Genomic DNA, 21,043 nt, shown 5'->3' on the forward strand with positions numbered 1-21,043 from the left:
GTGATGTTACAACAGCTTATAAATATGCACACCTGCTGACTGAATGAGGCGCAGGACTGGTGTCTCTCCTCCTTCCCAGGTACAAACTTGATCATCCACATTAACTTTCAGGCTGGCAATGTGATGTAGTTATGAGTGGGATGGGAAACTATTATTAAACCCAGGAGACTCGGCTAGAACAAGGAAAATGCTGATGAAATATCCTTTTGTGGACCAGAAACAGGACAGGATACTCTGGCCATTCCTCCTAGTGCAGGTGTTGCTTAGCATTCAAAAAGTACAGTTCCTCCCTGACTAGCCTGTGACTGTGCCACCATTCAGGTCCCAAAAACCTAACTATACCTTCTTCCTTTCTGAGGAGTAAACTCTTAGCCTTAAAAATTATAGATGAGCACACATCTGCTGATAAAAATTGGATGATATAGTATTTCAAGAAAGGCTCAGTTTAAAAAGTGGTCCTTAATCTCTTTTCCTCCTACAAAATCGAAGTATATAAGAGAAACAGTACAGGCATTTATAGAATCATGTGAAAATTGCTCAGTAAATAGCACTAAATGCTAGAAAGGTAGGTCTCTCTATATAGTGCCCATCATTTCCCAGTTTCTCTCTAGATTCAAATTAGTAATGAATAGCTTCCTTCTTTCAACAAGTGATTTAGGGGAAATTCTTAATATTTTACTAACTGGCATGAATTTTAATTTTAAATTTCAACTTATTTGTTGTCAGCTGATCACTTGTATACTTTTATACACAGGACCAAAAAATGAACAATTGAGTTTTAAAGCTAGATCATGGGGGCCTGGGCACGAATAGTTGTGTATGTGTATGTATGTACTTAGCAAATTACTCAGACCCAGCTACCTTTGACTCTGTGTATTCCTTACATTTTTGCGTACAAGTGACAATATAATACAGCCTTACACACGGATCTACAGTAGTGAGTTTTTATTCCTGTTTATGCCATGTTTCACTTAATATGAGCCACATGTTTAATCTGATGGGGCTTTAATATTTGAGTCAAAAGTGCTGAATTTCCTAGCTTGCTTTAAATACCGGATATTCCCATTTTAAAAATTAGGCCTATTTTGTGCCTGTGTTTACAAATGAATTAAAGCCGTCAAGAATTTTTGTATTTACACTAGAGAAAAGGCTAATGATCACAGTGGTTTAAGCAGCAGCCGAGGACATAAACTGCAACTAAGAGGGATTAGCTGTTACCCAGACTTCCCGAACACCAATTCAGATGTGCAGAGGTTAAAAATGTGGTAATTTGTGTGTGTTTGGAGGGGATAACTGGAGACTGAGACCAAGGACAGTCTACCTTTGATCTGTACTCCCCTAGGCATTTATTTATTTATTTATTTATTTATTTATTTATTTATTTATTTATTTTGAAGCAGGGTCTTGCTAGGATGCTAAGAGTCTCACTACATTGTAGAGATTGTCCTCAAACCTTCAGTCTTCCTGTCTTAGGCTCCCAAGTACTGGAATTAGAGGCATGGTACATCACGACCAGCTGGGAGATTAATTTGGGGGGCTGATTGGTTGTTGTAGGCAAAATGGAAATCATAAGATATGTCATATCCTTAGATAGCAAAATAGCCTGGGCGCTGAATGATGATTTGTGAACTTTGGTAAGTGAAAACACAGGTAGAAAAGTCTCTGTTTTGATGCATGGCATCTGAAAATGTCCCAAGTTCTGGCTGCTGCAGAGGATGAATCTACGCATAGGAAGGCAGGAAGGGGCCACTGGGGATCAGATGCCCCTGCATACACTGTTTCTCTCATTTGTGCCTCTCTCCTCCCGCCTCTCTCAGTGTTGCAAACAACCACAAGCAGAATCTGATGACAGTGGCAAACCTTGGCGTGGTATTTGGACCCACCCTGCTGCGACCTCAGGAAGAAACAGTAGCAGCCATCATGGATATCAAGTTTCAGAACATTGTCATTGAGATCCTAATAGAGAACCACGAAAAGGTAATGTATAATTGGTTACGTGCTGTGAAAACTTTACTCTGGGGCCTGTGGGGGAAATCGGCTTTTAGAAATGACTCAGGTTCACATTGCTAATGGCTCTTACGCCATGATGATGGTGATGTTGCTGATTGTCCTGGTGATGATCACCCTAAGGGCGCTGGCAGAGGTGGCAGCATTGGCAGTTATGGTGACAACCATGGTGCTTATGGTGGCAGCAGGGGCGCTATTTGTTGAGCACTTATTCTGTGCCAGGAAATGTGCTGAGCATCTTACGTATGTTATCACTTATCCTCACAAGGACAAATGAAGGCAATATTATCATAAGCCTCATTTTGGAAACATCCTTGCCCATCTTTTATTTGGCTGCCTTCTTAGGAATTTATAAGTTCTTTTAATATTAGGAATGTTCAACTTTTTAATATTTGTGTTACAAGTATTTTTCCTGTAGTTTGTCTTTTGATTTTACAAATGGTATATTTTTCTGGTGTGTGTGTGTGTGTGTGTGTGTGTGTGTGTGTGTGTGTGTGTGTCAGGCAATGCAGTTTCTGATCTTTCTTAAGAATGTTTCTTGCTGGGCATTGTGGCACACACTTATAATCCCAGTAGTTGGGAGGCTGAGACAGGAGGGTTGCAGGTTCAGAGCCAGCCTCAGCTACTTAGTGAGGCCCTCTGCAACTTAGTGAGACCCTGTTTCAAAATAAAGAATTAAAAAATGGACTGGGGGTGTAGCTCAGAGGTAGAATACCCTCAGGTTCAACCCCATTACCACACACACACACAGAAAAAGAATGTTCCCCTCACTTCACATGATCAAGTACATGAATACAGAGCTGCCTTTATAAAACTGAGAGTTGGGGAAATGAAGTTTCTCCCATCTGCCCCACCTCATTGCTTCTAGTATCAAAACCCATGGAAGCTTTTCACAACTTTTGTAGGGTTCCCTAGGCCAACATTTGGCAGCTACAACTCTGGGATCCAACAACAACAATAATAATAAAAACTCCTCTTTCTAAAAGCTGCCTAGAACAGTGAATTAATCATTAATCATGCAGAATAAATCTAGATGTCTTTCTCACCACCTACAATGATAACACTAATGCCAGCCACCATCACCTCTTGTCTGAATCTTTATAAGAATCTCCTAATTTGCTTCCACCCCAGCCTGTTTTGATATCCACCACATGAATGAGACTTTTAAAATATTAAGTCAGATTCTATCAGTTGTTTCTGCTGAGAGCCACCCAGTGATTTCCTATTTAATTCAGCATGAAAGTCAGTCCCGATGGAAGCCTGTAAGTCCTGCATGGCCTCTGCCCTCACGGTTTTGAGGCTTCTGCCATCTACAGCCACCCTGTCCACCTGCTGTTCCTTGCTGTAAGGGCAGGCACACTCCTACCTTGAGGCCTTTGCAGTTGCTCTTCCTGTGGCCTGGAACATCCTTCTTCCATGAAACCACCTGGTGTGTTTCCTTCAAGTGTTCTAGGTGAGGCCTAGCAAGAGCTTTATTTAAGATAACAGACATTCCTTCCCTTTTCCCTAACTTGAAAATGTCTAAAACTGGAAAAACATTTTTGTCTTTAAAATTGACATTTAAAAAAAGTAGGTGGTGGTGGGGGAATATGTACTAGCTAGAAATTTCCGTTTCTTTAAATCTGATAAAATACCTCTTTTTTTTTTTTTCAACCAAAAGTTAAAAACCCTTAGTGTTCTAACTGGCTAAAGCATACGATCAAACCAAGGCTTAAAAATGGGGATGAACTTCTTTATATATGCCTCACAGCCTCCAGCCAGCACCTGTGAGTGTGGAAACATCCCTCCCCAGCCTCCCTCTTCTAGAGAACCCACCTGCGTTTCTTTCATGGAAGCCTTGGTGATGTGTTTCTCATACCTCCACTTTGGTTCCAGAAAGCATGGGAACCACATCTTTAACCTGTCACAGTGGTCCAGAAACTGCCCACTACCTTCCCCAACAGATCCCGGCAGGAGCTCTATTTGACATGGTTTTAGGAAATAAATATCCCAGTATAAATAAGAAGAGGCAGAAAGGAAAAAGCCAGAAGATATATGTTTGGGGCTCCTGGTAATTTTTCTTTTTCCATGTTGGTAATAAGTGCTGGTTTATTTATCTGGTTGAAGTTAATGGATCTTATTAATGAATATAGTCCAGAAATATGATGATGATGAGAAGGAGGATGATGAGGATAAGGAGGAGCTAACTTTTACTGACAGCTTATCATACACAAGATGGTACTAAACAGCTTTATCATCTCATTTAGTTTCACAGAAACTGTATATAAGTGCAATATTTTTAGCTTTGTCTTACAAATTCTGAGCCTGAAGTTCAGGAAGTTTAAGAAGCAGCTCGTTGGGAGAAGAACTAAGGTTGAACTTAGGACCACTTTTCAGAATTCATGCTATAAAACTTCACTCTAGTTAATCTCTACTTAATGCAGTAAACATTTACTGTGTATTGACTATTGGCCCAAGATAAATAAGATAGGCACTCCTAACCATAATGCAGTGTTTGAAGTGATAGCCGATAAGATGCATGAGGTGTGATAGTACCACTAAGGAGAGATCACTTAATTTTGCTGCTGGCATTGGGCTCTGGCTGATAAGTACAAGTTTAAGCAGATAAAGATCAAGGACAAGAGGGACAGCTTTCCAGGGGACAACATTAGTCAGGTTTTGTATGTTAAAATGCCAGGCTTGTGTAAGATACATGTTAGCAGGTGGGGACCGATGATGCCAGAAGGTTGGGTTTAGTCCTGTATCAAGTCTCGAAAGCTATGGGGAAAGGGTTGAATTGTCTCCTGAAACGTGGAAACTCTCAGAGGTTTCTGAGTAAGTTTTCTATTCCTCCAAATGATGACATCATCTCTTTAGAGATCCCTGAAAGATGAACCATATTGTACTCTGGTTGTTAGTTTTAAGATCATTTGTTAAATTAAAAAAAAAACATACAAGGGTCGGGCATGGTGGCGCACACTTGTAATCCCCGCGCTTGGGAGGCGGAGACAGGAGGATCGCGCAGGTTCGAAGCCAGCCGCGCTGGCTTAAGAGACCCTGTTTCCAAATGAAAAGGTTAAAAAATAGGTCTGGGAGTGTAGCCCTTTGGGAGTGTATCCCGGAGGTAGAAGGGCTTCCAGGAACCCCAGTACCACCAAAAACAAACAAAAAACAAAACATAAAAGTGACCACACTTGCTCAGAACATGTTACCTTTGACAGTGAAATCCTGATGGTTTGTATTCAGTTCTTCTTGCCAGACTTCCTAAGGGGAAGTGAGGCTGTAAGCCTCATTTCCCATCAATGACTCCGTAGTCTAGACTCTCCTGGGATTATATGAGATCTAAAGAAGAGCAGAATGAAGAGTATGGCCCTTTTTACCTATAGTCAAGTTTGAGTTGAAAGCTCAGAGGACAGAGATTTGGGTTCTTACTAATGCTTATTTTAAGGAAAGAGTCAATTATTTTAAAATGCCATTTCTGTATGGAGAGAACCTTTTCTCCAAATTCACAGCTTATCACAGTAATGAAATATTAAATAGGCAAATATTGGGGATTATAGTGGAAATAATATTTACATGTTTCTAGTTAAGATTTTAAAATAAAACAAAGGCAGGTTTTGTGGTGCATGCCTGTAATCCCATTGAGAGGCTGAGACAAGAGGGTCGCAGGTTCAAAGGCACCCTCAGCAACTTAACAAAACTCTCAGAAGCTTAGCAAGACCTTGTTTTCAAATTTAAAAAAAATAGGACTAGGGAGTGCAGCTTAAAGATTGAATGCTTCTGGGTTCAATCCCCCATGCCAATAAATAAATAAATAAATAAATAAATAAATAAATAAATAACAAAATACTGAATACAATCACTATCTAAGATACCCCAAAGCCCAGAAATTCTGCAATTTTTTACAAGGTCTTCCTTTTTTTTTAAAGTTTACTTGCCTATGATTTAAAAATTTTTAGATGTCTGGGAAAAACAACTCTATCAAGAAAATAGGTTGCTTTCTTTTTATAGTTTTGGTTAAAAATGAAATTACAGGCTAATTGGCCATAACTGGTCTGTGACGTTCCAACACATAATAGTAGGATTGAAGCTGTTTGTTCGGTAACCACTCATAACATTTATTTTGGTTGTGGCACTGGCAAAGTTTCTCGTATGTGAAGCAGGACATATATGTGCAAGTGTGTCTGAGCACCATGTGTTTCTGTCAGCATTGCCCCTCAATGCCTGTCAATATCTGACAAAAATAAATTATGGTAATTCCTTTCCCAATTCTTCAATGGGTTTTGAAAGAGGTGAGGGTGTTGATTTTAAACTGTTATTTTCAAAAGTCCCTAACGATAAGTGTTCCTTTTTACACATGCTAACTCCAAATTTCATGTTAAGAGAGGAGCTAGCAAACCAGATGATACTGTTTAACTGCCTAGCATCTAAGCAACCTTGCCTTCCCAATAAAATGGTAGTGTTTTTCCAGGCAGGTAACTTGATTTGAGTTAATTTAGGCCCCCAAAACTGCTTTGATCTGTTTTTGCCAAAATGTTGGTGGTATTAAAATCCATTATATCAGTGCTGGGCTTTGTACCAAAGTGTACATCAATTAATATGCAATTTATTTGCCAATTGACAGGTGTTTGACAGTTGAATTTTATTTCCTTGGTATTTTAAAGTTGTTGGGATGCAAAATGAATAGTGGTGATGATGATGGTGATGATGATGGTGATGACGGTGGTGGCGATGATGATGCATCATGCCTGGATGAACTGAACTCTTCCTGGTACTCTGTTGGTCCTGTCCTTGTTAGGTTTAGAAGCACATTTGATTTACTCTGTGCTGGGGTGCAGGTGTTGTATAAGAATCTCTTCATTAATGTCATGAATAAGTTTGTGGATCTGAACATATATCTGCCTCCTCCTAAGCCCCCAATAAACCAATAATTGTTTAAATTGGGAAGCTACTTTTATGTTGCTTGCATCGGGCTGGATTTGCTTGTTATATTTTAATCTATTCCTCCCTCTTAGCAGAGATAACAGGAAATAGAATCTTTCTGGAGATATGGAAAATCACAGCCATCTATATATACCCTCAGTTACTAAGTGTAATCGGTTCCTTTTGAGAGAGTTTTAATAAAACTACCCAAACTACTTTCCAAATTTTTGATCCTTCTGCCAAAATGCTGATATCAACAGGACATAGGACTTCCAGCTGTCCTTAAAAGACCTCTCTGCAGTTACAGCCTCTGATTTTGGCTGCTTCTTGCTAACAGCAAGCAAGCCCTGCCAAGGCTTGCCTGGCTCACACATAAAGGTGTGGCTCTGTGGCTTCTGCACCGTGCAGCGCTGTCACGAGAACAGGAGCAGCAGGAGCCATGCTCAGAAGCTCTTGCTCCCCATTCCTCAGAGCGAGCAAGGGAGCTCCATGTGACACAGGACCCTGACGGATTTGTGTCCCACGATACAAGACGCTTCCACTCTTCTTGTGTGAACCTTTTCTGTTTTGCATTGTAGTCCCCAGGGCTCTGCTGGTGATTTATTGTCTCAGAGCTACTTTGCAATTATAGACAGGAGCTCTTCATCATGACCTAATTTTCCTCTCATAAAAATCACAGCACATAATAAAGCCTGCACACATTACAGGGAAATTCCTAATTCTTTTAAATTGCAGGGATGCGCGACAGATGGTGGGGGGCAGGAGGGGTATAAAATCGTGTATTTAAACTGGGCATGGTGGCGATTGCTTGTAATCCCAGCATTTGGGAGGCTGAGACAGGAGGATCCAGGTTCAAAGACAGCCTCAGCTTCTTAGTGAGGCCCTTCACAGCTCAGTGAGACCCTGTTTCAAAATAAAGAATAAAAATAGGACTGAGGGTGTAGCTCGGAGGTAAAATGCTCTGGGTTTCATTTCTGGTACCACACACACACAAAAAGCCATGTATGTGACACGGCTAAGAATGAATTCCACAAGTGTCAGTGCTCTACAACAGCAGGATGGGCCAGAGGGGGGCAGAGAAACAAAATGTGTAGGCAGCACAAGGAAAGAAAAAAAAAAAAAAACAGCAAATTCTCACATCGCTGTAGGCAGCTAAGGTCGATGTTTTGCAAGGAACAATAATTAAATTTATGCTTATAAATTAAACCCTTGTGTCCCAACTGCAAATACTCATTTTGAATCTACAGTTATTTTTCTTCTTATAATTTATATGTCTCCTTTTTTATTGAATGCAATAATGTCTTTTGAGCAGTGAGGGCCAAACTGAGCAAGGTGCTCAATCCTAACCTTACTCCTAGGATTTGTTACAGATTCTTTGTTGATGTAGCTAAGTGTCAGAGTTATATAATTTGCTTAAAGTCAGAGGGCTGGTAAATAACTCAGATCTGTCAATCTCCAAATTATATAATATTTTCATCTTGGCCTCTGCTTTTCAAATTATAATTGGTATAAGGACCACAAGTGGCTAAGACTGAGAGAGTCAAGCTATCGAGGTCCCTGTCCAGACATACTCTCTTATCTATGTGACCTTGAACAAATTAATCTTAATAAGTCTGTTTTCTCATCTACAAGATAGCAAGAGTAATAGTACCTACCTTGGTGTGGCCCAGAGGTAGAATGCCCCTGGGTTCAACCCCCCAGTACCACAATAAACAAACAAACAAACAGACAAACAAACAGTACCTCCCTTATATGGTCAGTGTAAGTAAAATAATTCAAGTACCCAGGGCGTGGTGGTGCATGCTTGTAATCCCAGTGCTTGGGAGGCTGAGACAGGCGGATGGCAGGGTCAAGACAGCGTCAACAAGTAGTGAGACTCTCATCAACCTAACGAGACCCTGTTTCAAAATAAAAATAAAAAGTAGGGTTGAGGGTATAGCTCAGAGGTAGAATGTCCCTGAGTTTAACCCCCGGAACCACACTACACATACACACAAAATAAAAAAAACAATAAAAAATAAATAATAAAAATAGATGATCCAGGTAAATTTTTTGGTCTGGGAAGCCACTGGACAAATCTTGGTCATTTTTATTGTTTTTTCTACTACCACTCCCTTCTGTCTACTCTTTGGCAAATGCTGTATGAAGCCTTTTTATATATTATATTTTCAGTAGCTCTGCAAGGCAAGTGTTAGATTCCCATTTGCACAGGGAAGTAGGTTCAGACAGGTTAAAGACCTTGCCTGACATCACACACGTAGTAGATGACAAAGTCAGCATTTGAATCTAAGTCCATCTCACTCCAAAGTTTATTTGCTTTCTGCCTATTTGAATGCCTTAAATTTCCTCCCTGTACTGTCTATGATGACATGGCAGTGATGTTTATGTCAGCTGCTGCTGTTGCCCGCTGAGCGAGCAGCAGACCCAGGGCACCCGAGACTCTGCAGGGAGCACGCCGACTCTAACCACTGTCCTGCAGGACCTAATGGACAACAGCAGCTTGGTATTTATGGGCATGTTAATTCCACTTATAGGAAGCTTGAAATTGGGAATACTTAGAAGGGCTACCCAAGAGTCACATTTTGATTTTATAATTTAGTCTCCACTAGCTTCCAGCAGGCTTACAGCCTTCCTAACTTTTATCTCTGAGGCATTCCTGACTAAGTTGGAATTAGTTTGTAAGTTGGACAGTATTAACAGGATGCTTGGGACACAGAATAAATCTCGTTGTGTGTTAATTTGGAAAGTCTGTGTGAAGCGAGGAGCTCCTTCCAGCCACATGGTTGAGCTTCATAAACCCGTTGCTCGTAGATGGCATGACCTCATGCTTCCGTCATTCAGCCGGGCTGTTTGTGCAGCAGTTCTTCACAGCCCACAGAAAACTCCACTTGGTTATCTTGAAGTCATCATTTCCAAATGAAAGAGGATTGGAATAACCAGCAAAACTATGAATAATTCATATTCTCCCCAGAATCCCAACTTGAACTTTAGCACAGAGGCAAACCCTCGGCCTGTGTAGAACACAGCTAGAAAACCAACTTCAGCATGCACGAGTTCAGAGTTAAATGTGGAGAATGACTGCCCAGTTTCCTTAATGAATGTTTACAACACCTGCTCTAACTTGGTTTCATTTACAAAGATGTTCTTGCACCTTGGAAAAATACCTGTAATAATACTGATGAAAGCCCCCTGCCTGGCGCTTTCTTTTTTAGGGTGTGCTCACTTGCACATCATGACATTTGATCTTTATAAATACAGCCTGACACATAACAGAGAAGTGGTCTTTGGAACGATAGCTGTCACCCATGGTGAAAAGCCCCTCCTAGAAGAACTGATTCTGTTATGCTCAAATAACTTTTGTATTATAGAAAGCAGCCAATGAGCAGAGTAAAATTCTTCTGCATGTGTTCCTGGTCGTTTCTGTTATGCTCTGTATAAATATTGTTTTGGAAGCAAATTTTCATGCATCTGTCTAGATCCATGGTCCTGCCTTACAACTGACCCTTTTTTGTTTCTCCAACATTTACAATAGTTCTTAGGAAAAAGGAAATGCTCCTATTTTTATTGACAGCTGAAATTAAAGCATGTATATATTATCTTTGCTCCCAATGTAGTTAGGTGAGGACCTCACCCTCAGTAACTCATCAGAAAAAGAGAGATAAAATCTAGAGGTGAGGTGTCCCTGGGAACCAGCCCTATCACTAACTCTTAATTCCTTTTCAAATGCTCTTAGCTATGGATTGCTGACGATGCTGTAGCTGGCACCAGAGACAGAAGGGGGTTAAGAAACACTATCATTTGTTGAAATCCTTTCTTATGCATTTGGGGACATTGGCCTTTTCTTTTTTTTCTTTTTTTTTTTTTTTTGTGGTACTGGGGTTCCTAGAAGTCCTTCTACCTCCGGGCTACACTCCCAGACCTATTTTATACTTTTTTAAATTTGGAAACAGGGTCCCTTAAAGTCAGCGCGGCTGGCTTCGAACCTGCAAGCTCATCCTGTCTCTGCCTCCCAAGCACGGGGATTATATATGAAGATTGGCTGGAGAGGACAGGCCAAATGCATGACTATCACAGCCCTAGGGCTTCACGCCTGGCCCCTCTCTTGCTGAGCTGTGTGGCAGGCCAGGAGATCTCCTGCTCACTACACTGAGGTGACCTACAGCTTCAGAATGAGTCATGTGATGTACTCCCACAGGGCTTGGCGGGTGCAGCCATGCTGGATAGGAGCCATTTTAAATGCTCATGATAGCCAGGCATGGTTGCGCACGCTTGTAATCCCCGCGCTTAGAAGATGGAGACAGGAGGATCACGCAGGTTCGAAGCCAGCCGTGGTGGCTTAGGAGACCCTGTTTCCAAAAAAAAAAAAAAGTATAAAATGTTTATGATAAGGTACACAGTTATGATGTCACCCAAGAGCAGCCATGGCTCAGCATTGTTTGGGGTTGCAGTCCTTGGGATTCACAGCAGCCGTGGCCTTTCTCTTTTCTTGTAGAGACTTAGAAAGAAACTAGAGATGTGTAGTGCTGGAAATGTATTACTAGGGGTTCTAGTTGCTCTAGAACCTAGCATATCTTCCTGCTTTTGCTTTAAGTTTCCTTCTATTCTTACCCCTTGCCCCAGTTGATTTCAGTTATGTGTGGTGATTCAGCGTATCTTGTTGCAAATTTTCAGTCCTCTAGGGAAGATATGATAATGCTGCCTTCAGACAGCTGTGTTTGGGAACGAGACTGACTTAACCAGCTGGTTGGAATCATTGGAAGCCAAGGACCTGCCAACCTAGCAAGAGCAGCTGTTTGGACTGAAATTCTTATAATTCTTATGACTTTGCTTTCTATACATCAGCTTTTAAATGTACGCAAAAAAAGAGAAAGGGGAACATTGGGAAGATTTTGGGATGTCTTGGGCCACTCATAGGTAAAGAGGGATGGCTTACCACCATCCTCTAGTCGACTCATGACTGTAGGAAAGAAAAAAATCCAGAGGAAGCTAACCCCAGAATAAGACATAATAATGAAAGGATTGATATATATCCCAATAGTGAGGGGATTATGTAACCATAGAGAATCATATTTGAAAGTTTTTTTAATGAAGGGAAATACTATAACATAACATCAGATGTTAGTATAGGATACAAAGCTGTGTGAAGAATATAATCTCCCATTATGAAAACGTGTGTTTAGCATTAAATGAGAATTCATGCAAAGCATTTAACCTAGCAATACTTAGTAAATCATAGTTACTGGAATGCAGACTCTCTGACCACCGGAACCATATGTCTCCTTAACTATTACAGAAAGAGTGCCTAGAATAAAGTAGATGCCCAAAAGAACTTTGCTGATTGGATGAATGAGTGTTATTATATCTGTTTAAAAAGGAATTGGGGGAGGCCCAGTTTTGTCATCTGTAATTATGGAAACTTAACCTTTCTGTGCCTCAGTTCTTCTTTATAAAATGTTGCCAATATTCACTGTTATGGAGGGTTACTGAAAACAGAGCTGTGTGTGAGGTGCAGGGTGTGGGGGCTGGTACCTAGAGAACCTGCAGTAAGTGGTGGCTACTGTAGGCATGGCAGCGTTGTATCAGTGGTGGCTCCTACAGTAAATTAGTAAATCCTATGATACTTTTGTCTATAGAAAAATAAGAATTGTGAGGATTTGGGGCGTTCATTTTTATCTCATTTTTTTTTTTTTTTTTTTTTTTTACCATGGACTTGAATAATGGTGACAATGACAACGACGATAACTCCAAAGGAAAAAGGTCACGGTGAAACTACCATAAAAAAAACCTATCATAAAGAAATAATCACTGTGTGGACAATGATTGTCTCTAAGCAGAATTAGGGATTTTTCTGTTTCTCTGTTGTTGTTGGTTTTTGGTTTTTTTTGAGACTTCTCTACATTTTCCAAATTGCCTTTAGTATGTATACACACTTTTATCAAGAGTAAAAGAGGCAACACCTCCCCTCCCCACATACACATATGAACACATGCGCACATACACACGCGCACACAGACACACACACACACAGTGTTTAAGCAGGAAAAGAAATCTTGGCCTTAGAGATAATGCCGAGCTGCTAAGCTGAAAGGATGCTCCCTCTGAGAACACAGACGAGTAGGGGAAGGGGTGCCTGGCTCTGGGTTGTTCTTGGAATGTTATTTAAATACATATATCACAGTCTCTGGAAGTTGTGCAGCAGTTGTTAAGAACTGAGAAATAGAACCAATGAGGAAAGGCAAAGGGATTTTGATTCATTCATTCTGGACAAAGACAAAAACCTTTTAAGTACCATTAACAGTCAATGACATTTATCTCTGCCACTTTCCATTTCCCCTGTAGAGGAGAATAAAAAGATGCATGGAAATTATGGCAGAAGGAGTTAGAAGTGAGGTGAGCAGTCACCAAACTCTGCAAACAACTCCTTAAGGGAAGGGTCTAATGCCACCTGCTGTAACTGTTTACAGGGGAGGCTTGAGCGAACACCAGTGGTCTTTTCCAATCTCCTCTTGCTCATTCTAAGTCACCACCAACCTTTCAGTTGCACTGATTCATACCTATGCTTTTTGTAAAACTTTATTTGCAGATATTTAACACTGTGCCTGATGTACCACTCACCAATGCCCAGCTGCACCTATCTCGGAAGAAGAGTGGTGACTCCAAGCCCCCGTCCTGCAGTGAGAGGCCCCTCACACTCTTCCACACCATGCAGTCAACAGAGAAACGTGAGTCCCTGCTGCTCCGGGCCAGCGTGGTGTTTGGGACATCGCATAACACCTCTCATTGTGTGGGGTGGACACCTCCAGCCTCTCTGTATGCCTCTGGCCTTGTGTGTGCCTGAAGTTGGTGTCTCATCATGCCCTGCTGGGTCCCAGGCTAAGAAACCCTGGTAGCTAGCCCAGGAAGCAGCAATGCTAGGAATGAGAGGCGGTCCTCCTCTTGAGGATGCTCTTTCAGAACTCCTGCACCCGCTGTCCCCTGCTACACTGTAAGGTCAGCCCACATCACCTCTGCAGGCCCTCTTGTCCTGACGGCCCCCTTTTCTTTTTCTCAGTGTGTGATTGAATGCACTCAGAGGGAGTCACATGCCGTACTAGAATGTGCCTCTGTGAGGGCGGGACCTTTTCTGCTTGCCCTTTTACTTCTCTTCTCTGTGTTTGGCACAGGGTTGGCACTTAAAATGTTTGGAACTAATTAGTAAATTAACAATCCTTGTTCCAAATAGCATAGCATTTTCACAACAAATATATCAAATGTATTCAATTGTTTCTTCCTCCCAGGATTTCTGAATTCTTTGCAGTGATCCAGTACTGGGCCCCAAAATATACAGATTTGTTTCAGCTTTTATAATCAGAGAGAGGTGTAGTGTAGGAGTGGAGGCCTCAGGCTGGGCTAAGAGTCAGTCAGGAATTGGTTCTTGTGCCAGCATCGCCACAAGGCCAAGCCTTGTACCTCTCTCAGCCTCAGTTTGTTCATCTCTGAAATAAAGGTAATAGTACCCTCCTCACAGAAATTTGGGTTAAGTGAAATTATGCATTTCAACATCTGGCACGAGGCCTGGCACATGGCAAGCGCCAATAACTGAGAGCAGCCACTACTATTATTAGTTATTGTTTAATCACACACAGATACCAAGGCTGGTTCATACATGCAGCTGACATTTACACGATGCTGGCCGTGGGCTGGCAATATAAAAACGGGCCTTGTCTTCACGGAGCCCAGAATTGAACGAGGGTAGTAGACTGGTGATTACACAATGGCACGATAACTATTCTCCCAGAGAAGTGTATATCCGGGGAGGAGCAGAATGTCCTGGTTTAAGGCACGCACTGTGGTTCCAGGTGGCCTGAACTGGGTGGCAATTCTGCCTCTGCTGCTCCCCAACTGTGTGAGCCTTGACGGGTCATATAATGCTGCAGGGCCTCTGTCTTCACTTTTTGAAAATAGGGATAATGCTTTCTCAAGATTTCTGGGTTCTTTGCCATGAACAGGGACTGGGCCCTAAAACATTCGGTCTTAGTTGATGTAATCGGAGGGCTGTGGAGTGGGGTGGAGGATGGAAGCCTCAGGTTCAACTAGACACTGCGAGGCTGCTGTGAGCGTGGAAATGCTTCAGGTGGTGCCAGGTTCCAGGTGCTTAGAAAATGCCAGGGGGTGGCATTATTCTAATGGTTACTACTAATCTCTGTGAAGGCACAGAGAGAGCAATGACCACTTAGCCCTAAGAGGAGGGGCTCTGTATCTGGATTGGCATCTTTCTCTTTCTTTGTCAACTAAAAAGATTTTGATCCCCTTGTATTTCAAAAATAGTAGGCTTTCTTAGTCTGATTCCTGAAAGTAAATCCTTCCCCTACCCCCACTCCCACCCCCTCCAAAAAACTGTTTATGTAAAGATGTCATAGTGTCCCAGAAGAAGGCTGAACCTTGGCATTTAGCACCATTTGGGTTGTTGCAGATATTTTCTTTTTGTAAGTAAAGCTGCTGTTATCATTCTTCTATCTAAATCTGCTCATATTTATGATTATCCCTTTGAGTTCCTAGGAGAGTTTCTAGGTCAGGGGATATGCACACTTTCGGGGCTCTGGTGCTGTCCTGACGTTGGCGTGCCTTCACTGTCCCTTCTGTGATTGGTTCCTTTTCTCCATGGTTTGTACATGGCCTGGACCCCTCTGTGTACATCAAGGAAAGCAGGCAACAGGGCCGACCTCACCCCCATCTGCTGTCCGAACAAGGCCACAGGGGCCTCTCAACTTGAAGTGCCTCTCAAGGTTCTTGGAAAGCCATGGTCACCTCAGATTTTCTACTACTACTGCTCAATTCCTCCAAGCGTAGATAGTGTGGCCTTGTGCTCAGACTGGGGCAGAAGCAGCCGTGGTGCTGATCTTCAGGCACACTGTGGGACATGTCAGGAAGAAGACAGAGATAAAGAGATCAACTCCATCTTTGTCCAAGATGAGTTTTATCACACAAGACAGAGGATGAGCGCTGAGGATGGGTGAGAGCAGATCTGCCTAAGCCACAGAGCAACAGCTGCTGTACAGACCAGGAGGCAGGGAGGTGCCAGCATTTTCCTCTCCGCAACATCAGGAAATGCTCCCCAGAAACAGGCTACAGTCCCCACATCCCAGGACGGTGGCGGGAGGCCTTGCTTTCCCTCACTTTCTCTGAGAACAAAACATTTTAATTGAGAGTCTCTCTGTGTATGTGTGCATATGTATATTGAAAAGCATATATAAACATAAAAGTGTGTGTATGTATTATAGTTTGTTTTGAACACACCTTTTTGTCTGGGAAACTGGAATGATTTCCAGGCTGACATGGAGCAGCATAGCAGGGTGAGAGAGTCCACGCAGCTAGGAAGACTGGGCCAGGCTCTGAGGGCTCTGTAGTTAGCTCTCGCCATGTCAGACCAGCAGGCCAGCGTGCTGTAATGTCTCCACACACTTCCCTCCTCCCTTTGTCTGGTCTATGGACAAAGAAAACGTTACCAAAGTTCTCTTTGGAGTCATAGTACATAATATGCAGGTAATTTGTGGGAAGAATGAGGACTTGCATAAAAAGATATTCTTTAGTAAAGATCCCTTTGCATACCTAGTTCAGTGCTACCCAAACTTCAGCCATTTTATATAAGTCTCTCTTTCTGTTGGGGCCACAACCACATAACTCATGCCTGTTATTTATTTAAGATACTTTGAACTGCTTTTGAAGCAATTTTTCTTTACATAGATTGTAAATCTTAATGTAAGATTTCTAAAAACATAAATTTGAGCCGGGTGTGGTGGCGCACACTTGTAATCCCTGCACTTGGGAGGCGGAGACAGGAGGATCACGCTGTTTCAGAGCCAGCCTCGCTGGCTTAAGAGACCCTGTTTCCAAATAAAAATATAAAATAGGATAAATAAATAAATAAATAAATAAATAAAATAAAAACATAAATTTGATGGTCTCTCTGTATTGTCCTCTACTATAACCAAAATAAAGAATGTAATCATTAAGATAAAAAATGTTCATCTACAGCCTACCTTGAAGTTATCTGGCATTCCACCTTTAGGCTGTGTGCTATAGTTTGAAACCTACTATCTAGTTTTTAGGGGTGTGTGTGTGTGTGTGTGTGTGTGTGTGTGTGTTACTGGGCATTAAACCCAGGGGCATTGTACCTCTGAACTATACCTCTAGCCCTTTTTTATATTTTGCTTTGAAACAGGGTCTTACTAAGCTGCTGAGAGTCTCATTATGTTGTTGAGGCTGTCCTCCAACTTGTGATTCTCCTGTCGTAGCCTACCAGGCACTGGGGATTACAGGCATGCACCACCATGCCCAGCCCTTGCTCTTAATTTTGACTGACTCCAGCCTTTCCCCTTAATTTAAATCAAACTCGTTTCTTTTGCTCACTGGACTAGAATTGGGTTCTCATACTGTTGGCAGCTGTGTGCATTGCTGTGAGCACACCGTTCATGTGTCAGTGCTGTGTTGTTCAGGGGTTTTGCTGTGACACCTGTCCAGGTTTGACATGCCTTACCTTTCTTTAGGCCCTTGCTATGGGCAAGGGGACCCTGTTAGAAGGATTGCACCACATGGGGACATGTTCTCACACAGGCACATGCATGTGCACACATACCCCTTCTCTCTATGAACTTGTCGTGCTTTTCAGAAGCCCGTTTCCTCTTACATTTGCCTGCCTGCCTGGTCTCTTTTATGTCTAGTTTTGCTCCTGTTTCTCCTTGGTGAAGTGCTTGCAGTGTGATACTCTCTCTGCATTCTGTTGCCTGGCCACACCTGCAGTCTCCATCGAGATGCTCAGCAGGGCTGAAGTTTCTGCAGCAGCTTGCTGAGGTGCCTCCCTTTGAGAATCTCTAGCATTTCCCCACCTCCCTATTGTGGCCCCGCTCTAAGCAGAAGTTGGAGCTCATCCTCTTCTCTCAGGTGAATCTGTGCTAGTGTGTATCATCTCAGACTAGCATTTACCTCCCTCTTCTCAAGAGAGGATGCTCTGAGAATCACCTTAGGAGCTGGATAGGCTCAGGCCTCATGTCTGAACTCACAGAAGCGTTCGGCATGTCAGATGTGTCTCTCATTTTCCAGAGCAGGTTTTCTTTCTGGGGAGGTAGACCAGCTGTGTGCCCAGCACCTGCCCATGTCTGTTCCACTTTAATCTATGGGAAGAATGGAGTCTTCTCAGGTGGCTTTTTCTTTGTCCCTAAAGGTAAAGCTGTCTTTATGATGACATTGGTCTTTTCCAGAATGAGGAGCCAGATGGCTTCTCCTTCTGGATAGAGATTTAGGTCAGTTCCAAGACAGCTTGAGACTCTGTCTCATAGGCAGTGTGTGGTGGAAGTGGGGCTGGAATTAAACGGGAGTAGCCCTTGAGGTAAAAACTTTCTGGAAAATAGTAAAGAGAATGATGAGGAAATGCAGGATTTAGAAAACGTCCCAATGACACATGCAAGTCTTCAGGAAAGCACTGAATATTTTAGATATCAAATTGTCAACAGCTAGTCAAGGAATGTTTTCTGAACGGGGAAAATTTGAGACAGATACCAAAGGAAATGAGGGCCCCATTCTGACCTGAAGGACAGAAAAGGTCTGTGGTGTGTAACTGAGGGAACAAAGGAGAGAGTCCTTTGTGTAAGTACAGTGGATAGCTTTGTGTCTAGAACCCAGGAGAGGACTGTGGACAAATAACTTCCCCAAATTAGAACTTGGAAAAAAGTTTCCCATAGAAATTGTTTTCTGTTTACCTATGTTTAATGTATATGACTACAGAACTTACCAAGTGGTTTCTTTTCTTTTTTTTTTTTTTGGTGGTACTGGGGTTCCTGGAAGCCCTTCTACCTCTGGGATACACTCCCACAGGCTACACTTCCAGAAATTATTTTTTAACTTTTTAATTTAGAAACAGGGTCTCTTAAGCCAGAGCGGCTGACTCCGAACCAGCGCGATCCTCCTGTCTCCGCCTCCCAAGCGCAGGGATTACAAGCATGCGCCACCACGCCCGGCTATCAAGTGGTTTCAGATGCTGGGCAGGATGGATAACAACATCATTTAAACTAAAATTATATGACACAAGTAATGTCCTTATTTTTCAGTTGGAGGAAAGTGAAGTTTATATTAAATTTTTTATATTAAATAATACACTCAGGGTCAGCAACAACAAAGTAGTAGATTTGTACCCAGCCAGTCTACCTCAAAGCTATACCATTAGCCAATCATTTCTCAGATTTATAGTTTCAACCTAGGGCGTAATTCCATAGAAGTATTGGTTCTGTTAGGGCTGGCTATTGTGATGAAGTCTACAACCCCAACCTTATTTTCAAGGGAAATGCTTTCAGTCTTGTCATGAGCCTGGAGGTTAGACTTTCATTTCAGCTCGGGGGTCTGCCTGTTGGGATTGAGAGGCTAAGTTTGGAAGGATAAATGATGTATTTGATAAAGAACCTTGAGGCGAAACTAGATGTGAGCCCCACTTAAAAACAACAGTAAAAGTAAAAAATAAGTATAGTTCATCTGATGTGCCTGGAAGGCTGCTAAGCCCTCCATGATCTCACCTTATCTCCACAGATGATAATCCCATGAGGTAGCTTCTCATCCACAGTTACAGACAAGTAAGCTCAGGCTAGGGAAGGTGAGCTGCCCCACAACTGGCAAATGCGGAGAAGGGATTCAGTACCCAGGCTGTCTCCCGTCCCTATGTGTGTTATCTCCACAAGGATGCCCGTGTCACTTCCTGAAACACAGAAGCGAAGACCTTGCTAGGCTGAGTTACAGAAGTAATAAGAGCAAGCCATCCATCCCAGCTTCCAGGGCTACCATGGGGGCAGTTGAACCACATTAAATGAGTTTCTTGATATGCAAGCTGGCAGGCTGCAGCCACGTGACAGCCTCCCCTCCACATCTAGCACCAACACTGCAAAGAGCAGTGTGCGTTTGGTGGTGGCTTTAATATCCTGAGCCAAGAGGCTCACTCTCATTTGCGATCCCCTCTGAACAGATGGAACAAGGTTTTTCAACTGTGCTGCCAGACGGATGGTAGCAAAGGAGATTACTGTCTAATCTCCAAGTTTCCACACAGATATATCATCCTGCAGAAACAGGACTGGTCTATGTAGGTGAAAGGTACTGACACACAGCTGCACTTGTTCAGGAAAACCGGAGAAAGTAGATCAGAAGTCCTGGAGGTAACTAGCAACGAGGTCTTCTACCTTTTATATTTCTTTCAAGAGATCGCAAGGTGACACCTTTGACTGATTTTTGTTGCGGGGGAGGAAATGTGCGTGGGGAGAAGTAATCCCCACCACCACCACCACACAAACAGACAAACAGAAAAACTGTGGATTCTTGTCCTAAGCTAAGAATAAGTATTCATCGCTTGGACAGCTGCTGAAGATTTAAAGAAGTTTATTAGAAAGATAGAAATACAGCCCCATGCCAAGATGCCATGAGGGGATGACTCGAATGAGTACACCAAAGGGCTTACACGTGGACTTGGCCTTTTATATCCATGACCTCCATCTTGTTTGCGTGACTCTGACGTAGTGAACCTCTCCTCTATTGACTTGTTAAGTACTTTGAGCTAGGTTGATTTACACTGGAATAGCTGCCTGTTTTTAGGCCGAAACCAAGTCCTTTCTTTATCCACGGCTGCCTCCATTTTGACACAACTATTTTGAAATATACCAATTATTTTCTTTTGAAATATATTAATAATCAGAGCTTTCCCAAATCTTCCTAGGCCATTCCCCATACTGACGCAATTTTGTTCCTGATTTTTATTATTTATACCAAGATGTTGAAATTAATTTCTTGAGACACTGGTTCTTAGACTTGGGTGTGCATTAGATTGTGGGGAGTTTTTTTGTTTTGTTTTGTTTTGTTTTTAATATAGATGCCTGTCTCTTCCCCAGGCCATTCTGAGTTAGGACATTTTGGCTAGAGCTCAGGCATCTATATTTTTAAAAGCACCCTGGTGACGCCAACACTAGCTGCAGTGAGAGAAGCACTGGCTTAGGAAGACGACGATGTGAGGGTCGCTTGTATTCTGTCATTTCCAGACCATCTCTTTGACTCCCTATTAGGGTTTGGAGCAGCCTGGGATAGTGATTGAGAACAGAGGCCCTGCAGGCAGACTGAATCATTTTAT

At 42.3% G+C, this 21,043-nt stretch overlaps 1 protein-coding gene across 3 annotated transcripts in view; it reads left to right on the forward strand.

Moving 5' to 3' along the window:
• ARHGAP26 (Rho GTPase activating protein 26) overlaps positions 1-21,043 on the forward strand; it is a gene marked incomplete at both ends in the record, with an annotated part of 441,415 nt that overhangs the window by 335,400 nt on the left and 84,972 nt on the right. For all 3 annotated transcript variants that reach the window (XM_080697772.1, XM_080697773.1, XM_080697774.1), the window contains 2 exons: positions 1,818-1,977; positions 13,493-13,631. In XM_080697772.1, coding sequence (XP_080553898.1) covers positions 1,818-1,977; positions 13,493-13,631 — 299 coding nt within the window. The remainder of the gene's footprint in view (positions 1-1,817; positions 1,978-13,492; positions 13,632-21,043) is intronic.

This window comes from Muscardinus avellanarius (assembly GCF_963383645.1).
Source record: "Muscardinus avellanarius genome assembly, chromosome: 1".
NCBI lineage: Eukaryota > Metazoa > Chordata > Mammalia > Rodentia > Gliridae > Muscardinus > Muscardinus avellanarius.